The 6,000-nt window shown below is 44.8% G+C and overlaps 1 protein-coding gene across 5 annotated transcripts in view; it reads left to right on the top strand.

The window, feature by feature from the left end:
• Positions 1 to 371: 371 nt before the first annotated feature.
• LOC134503543 (retroviral integration site protein Fli-1 homolog) overlaps positions 372 to 6,000 on the top strand; it is a 33,461-nt gene continuing 27,832 nt past the window's right edge. For 4 of the 5 annotated variants that reach the window (XM_063312350.1, XM_063312351.1, XM_063312349.1 and 1 more), the window contains exon 1: positions 372 to 508. In XM_063312350.1, the coding sequence (XP_063168420.1) occupies positions 491 to 508 (18 nt within the window). In that variant the 5' untranslated portion in view covers positions 372 to 490. Of the gene's footprint in view, positions 509 to 764; positions 1,007 to 6,000 lie in introns of those variants that run through there. The other variant, XM_063312352.1, reaches the window with a different exon arrangement.

Raw genomic sequence — 6,000 nt, 5'->3', positions numbered from 1 at the left:
TTTCCAATCCAAGAAGCTAATTTTCAATCCATAAAGAACGCTTGCTTTAAAGATCAAGCACTGGGAGCACCACTCTTGATCCTGCTTCTTGTAAAAATAAATCAAATGACCCTTCAAGAACAATAAAGTCTTCTTTTGCCCTCAGCCCTCTCTGTTTTCCACCAGCAGTCTCTCTTGTACTTCCATTTCTGTCTCAAAATCTCTTGACTTACCCATTTGTAATTTGAACAAGAAGAGAAAAAAAATGCATATAAACCAACAATGCTATTTTAAAAAAAACTTTCAGAGCCTGTAAGCTTGGTCACACCAATAGGAAACCAGCCCCGGCGGTTTGTGTGACTTCACTTCCCAAAATTAGACACACACATACACACACACACACACACCAAGCCTTGTTCATCCGGCCCCCTGCGCAAGATCAGCCCTGCCAATGCAACTCATCTGAATGCCCATGGAGATCTAGGCGGAAAGCAGCAGGTAGAGGCGTGCCATGGATTGCACCATCAAGGTAAGTTCTGGAGATGTTCCTCCATCTTTGTTAGCAGCTGATCCCCTTGCTTTGTCTCTGTCCTCCAGTTTGCACTGAGCTGGTCTCTGGTTCAGTTCCTCTCTGTCTCATACACACCCAGCTCCAGAAACAGGGCCCCCCTCCGCTCTTTCCTTCTGGTACAAAAAAATTTCCTCTTCCTTCCCTTTCGTGGCGGTTGATGTCTCTGAGTTTAAAAAACCCAAACCAAACCACCACCAGACGCTTTCAGCTCTGAAGCAGAGAGCCCCTTCCACCGCTAAGTCTGGCCAACCAAGGGAATGCAGATGAGGGAGTTTTGGGGGATCCCAATACTTTGTCACAAGTGGACTTGGAGGCATATCTTTCCCCAAACCATCAAGATGCCAGGGAAGAGATGAAAATGGCATCTCCATGCCAAAACACAGAATTCCAGGGATGGATGCAAAGTATTGGGGGACATGTCACCCCCAGACTGGAAATACTCCCCCATTGTAAGAGGTCAGTTCATTTTCTTTTTTGCATTCCTGATGTTATTATCCCTTTTCAGTTTTTACAAAACTTTTATCCTTTTCAACCGTAGTGTTTTTTATTCATTCATTATTTCCAACTTTAGCTTTTGATTTATTCATTCCTTTTAAAAAAAAAATTCCTGTGCATCGCACATTTCTGATCAGGCTAGCCATGCAGATGCTGACCCATACAAGTGTTTGAGGCTTCAGAAATTTAACAGCTGAAGAGCTACTTATTTCCAGCTTCAGCTTTTGATTTATCCTTTTTCTAAAAAAAAAATGTGTCTCCCTGGTCATTATACATTTCGGATCAGGTTGTCCAAACAGATGCTGACTTATACAAACATTCAAAAATTTATCAGCTCAAGGGCATGCCTCCTTTTAATCAGGCTGTGCTCTTGAAAAAAAAAAAAAACTGATCAACTTTGACTAGGGGCGGATTGTCCTTGGTGCTCTCTGAGCTTGGCTGTTTGCTTGCAGACATTTCATTACCTGAGAAGGTAACATCATCAGTGCTAGTGAGTGAGGGGTTCGCTCCCTGTTTATGTACAGTAGGATTTTCAGGATTGATTGCGAGGAACATTTCTAGCTCACATCTCTCCTCCCCAGTCGAAGTTTGACAATATATAGTTAACTCTTCTCTAAGGATATGCGATTAACTTAGGTTTTTACATTATTATTGGCAGGGAGAGAATCTGTGCTTGCATTTTGGGTGTAGTTTAGTGCTGACCTGTTCAGATTGTTAAAGATGAGGGAAATGGAGCCTTGCTTAATCATTTGCAAAGAAGAAGCTGTCACAGCAAAACCAGCAAACAAAGTCTTTGTTGTCTGAGCTGTTCTTGGAAGTAATTGGCTTCAAGGGGAGGCACAGATACCTGCTTGCTTAGACTCGAGATTAGCAAAGGACCTGGCCCAGCATCACCATCCATCTTCCTTCCCTGTGACCTTCCGGATTAGCTGGTGAAGACAGCTCCACCACTTCCAGGTTAAAGACACCATTGATGTCCTCTCTTGCTTGAGGGTTCCCCCAAATCTTGAGAATGATCCTGGGTTTGGCATTGGCTTCAGGGTTTTCTGGAATGCTTGGCATGTGAAAGGCAAGATTTGCATGCTTGTTTTTCTTTCCCTGGTAATTTTTTGGCAGGGATAGATAAAGTTGCCTTAGCAATGTGCTTTCCATCGGACACAAAAATAATGACTGTTTCAAAAAAAAAAAGAGCATTGCACGTTTCAGTTAATTAAAAAGCAATTTAAAAATTATTTTTAAAAAATTGCAGTCCAGTTAATCAGGAAAAAAAACCCATCAGATGCTCTGCTGTTATGGTTTCAAAATAATAAATTTGATCTGCAAAGCCATCAGATGAAGATCTAGCACTGCAGGGAAATCAGCCTGGTCACCTGCTCACATCTGCAGATTGAGGGGCTGTTAATGGATCATGCACAGCTAATGTATATTTGGTGAAGTATTGCGTTAAAAATGAACAAGGAGAGAAAATGCTTGTTCTGCTGTTTCAAAGCACTTTCTGGGGCAGCTCTACCACTGGGTCAGCACAGAAACATTCATCTAAGAAAGCAGAAGCAGAGGTTACTAACTTTTAAAATACTTTTATTGGTCCTTCGTCCTCTGTGCAATTGTTGAGGTTAGCAGGTGAGAGAACATTTGACTTCAGAGCTGTGCAATGTTGATTCTTCAGGATCAAGCTGATTGGTTTATTCTGTCACTAGCCAAGCCTTGGCTGTGTACTGTGAAGGAGAGGCATTGTTAAAATAACCCTCTTTTGTCATGCTAGGATCCTCCTATAATAATTGCAAGGATGCAAAAAAGAGTTGGGCTGGATCTCATCAAAAGTCTTTCTGGTCCTCCATCAATTAAGGAAAGTTTCTGGGAGACTCACATGCACAACATGAGCCGAATTAAAATCAAATGATCTTTGTGTCCCCTAACAACAGGTTTCAGTGGCAAACTACCTCTGATATCCTCGTGGTAACTTTCTCCATGGCTTTGCAGCACCTTCTTGGAAAGTTTTCCAAATTGGGGGCGTGTAATGGCAAATTCTGTATTATAACAAAAACATTGTGCAAACAAATCCTTCCTTGCATCTCTTCACAATCTCCCATTCTTCTGCAGCGCTCATGTTCTGATATTAGGAATGATTCCAAAATTTGAGATCCATACCTTTCTTGCTAGGCCACATATATCCATCTTTAGCATGGCCTTCCCGATCTGTGTCCCACCAATAAACCTCCCCCCGCCACACACACTATATTCATATTGTCCTCCTACAGAATTACTTTGCCCCTTAACCACTTTGCTTCATTAGGTTTTCCAGTCCTCTGAGTGGTGCCACCTCAAATGTATTTGCCATATTCCAAACAGGAACGCCCCACCAATTTGCAGAGTGACTTTCAGATCATGCCAGCCCTTTTCCAAAACAGAATCTGCCTGTCCCCCACCTCCCCAGTTCCCACCTTGCCATCATCCCCACATTCACTTTGCCATTTCTGTATCAACTGCAGACAGGGACATGATTTTCAATGAGCTACTTAACAAGGTCCCACATTCTCTTTCCTGAACAAATTCTCCCAATCTGGTGTGATCCAGTGGTTAGGGCAATGTTTCTCAACCTTGGGGAGTTTAAGATGGGTGGACTTCAACTCCCTGAATTCCCCAGCCAGCTCTTAAACTCCCCAGGGTTGAGAAACACTGGGTTAGGGGATTGAATTATGCCGGAAGGCCGATGTCCAATTCCAACCCCAGCCATAGAAATACACTGGGTGATTTTGGGCCAGTCATTCTCTCTTAGCCCAACCAACTTCACAGGGTTGTTGTTATGGGGATAAAATGAATGACAAGGCCTGTCAAAGCGGCCTTGAGCTCCCCCAGAATAGGTGGGATACAAATCTAACAAAGAACCCAAGTCTTCTCTTGTGACTTTGTGAGCACATCCATCTAGTTCTCTTGGTGACAACTCAGACATGGCTCCCGGGATGCTTTTTCATCCGCTCAGTCTCAGCTACATCCCTGAGATTTTGTGGTGGTCTCCCATCCCACTTGATTAGTTTTTCCAGGTTAGCCCACTTCGTCCGGGAGCTGCAACACGCAAACTGACAGGATCTTTGAATGAACTTAGGAGGGCTTTCCTGCAATATGTACCATTTCATCCTTGCTCGCTTACAAGCCAGCCCATTCCCTCCAGTTTCGAACGATCCCATCTCCCAGCCTGTCCTGTTTCTGTGGGTTCGGCCTCTGCCGACCCTTTGCCGGATCAGCGCCAAAGAACTGCTGAAGCACAGGAGACTCAGCACCAGCAAAACGCCTCCCCCACAGACTTAGGATTTCAATAGCCAAACAGGAAGCTGTGTCCACATCTCTCCCATCACCTCCTCCTCTGGGTCCTTTATTACAGAAGATGGGAGAGCTATTTAAAGACACCCCCCCCCACAAGCTAAAAGGGCAGCTCCGAGCTTCTCCAGCAGCCCTTATCAGCAGCAACAGAGGCTTCCGCCATTGCGGCCTCAGACTTCCTGCCTCAGCTTCCTGTGCTAGTTGTCCCACCAGCATCTCCGAGCTGCAACCATTGCCCCCTCCCATCCTGCTGTCCTCCATCGCTGCCGTGTCAGCCTGCCTGCCTTACATTTGAACAACACGCGTGGCCTTTTCCTCAGTCTGGGCAATGTTCAGGTCCAAAGCGTGTTAGCTGAACCCGTGGGAGTGCGGTTTGCAGCTTTCCATGCGCTCCTACGTCAATATCCATGCCTTACAGTGACCACCCATCCTTTATTTCAGAAAGCTGTCCTTCAGATTTATTTTCAGAAACTCGCTTTTGTTCTCTCTCTTTGAGTTGTTTAACTTTTGCCATATCAACGGTGGCATTTAAGGCAGCGACTTTCACATTCGTGTGGACAACATGGAAATCGGATTGTCTTTTTTGTAAAGTTTTTCTCGGTTTGGCTCTTGAAGTCTCCTTTGTAAAGCAAAGTTGTAAACATAAACAATTACATTTTTTCATCCTCATGAACCTCTGCCAGATTTGCCCGTTTTTCAGGTTGGTGCTTTATTTTTTCCAGGAGAATATGGTCACCGTACTTATAAGCCTCTTGCTGCCTTTCCTGAGTCCAAACTTCTCTGTCTCCCAGATGGGAGGAAAAGCCCCATGGAAGTCTGGACTTATGCTTGTTTGGAGAGGAGAGCTAAACAGGAGGTTGCAGTAGGGGACTAACTGGCCCTGGGGGGGATTGGACGCCATGTGTCCACTGACACCAATCTCCAGGGCTGGCATCCTCTGGCAAGGCTTTTCTGGGACTTGCATTAAAAATGATCTGTTTCAGCAGTGCTGGGTCTGACTGCTTTACTAGTTTCCCACAGTGCCCCCAACGTAGCATCCTTCTGGGGCATTATGGGAAATTCAAAGAGTGGTGAGACTCGACCTGCAGGCTCCCCCTGTAATTCTGCTCACACACCTAATGGGAAGCAGACGTGGAATCAGTCCATTCACCCCCTGACGTCTGCCACAATTTTTCTGGTGCTTCTTTCTTCTGCCATAGTAGTAGCTCTGGCCAATGTACCTGAAGAAGGGGTTGAGACATGTGGGTTTATAAAAGGTGGGCGAAAGCCAGCAAAACTGATTTAAGTGGGTAATTAAGAATCATACGCTCTGTATTTTGAAATGGTTGCAAAGACTCAGCTTCTTGGGAAAGGACTGGAATTTCGCCACACCAACAATAAAATAATAATATAACATCAAATTGCTTATTCTAAGGGAGCAGGTAAACATATCCTGGTTGCTAAGCAACCTCAGAGCAGTTTCCTCCCTCCCTGAATCCAGGAACAAGATCCTCCTGCCTTTTAACTCCTTCAGCACAAATCGGCCAGTTCCATTTTGTGAGAAGGTTAAATGTCATACATGCACTTTTTGGAGCAGGTCAAATTGCCCAAGGCCACCCTTATGAAATGCAAATGCCAACCTCTCCCTCTACAGAAGC

This window comes from Candoia aspera, chromosome 10 (assembly GCF_035149785.1).
Source record: "Candoia aspera isolate rCanAsp1 chromosome 10, rCanAsp1.hap2, whole genome shotgun sequence".
NCBI lineage: Eukaryota > Metazoa > Chordata > Lepidosauria > Squamata > Boidae > Candoia > Candoia aspera.
Note: the sequence above shows the minus strand (reverse complement) of the source record. Positions and strands in the feature narration are given on the sequence as shown.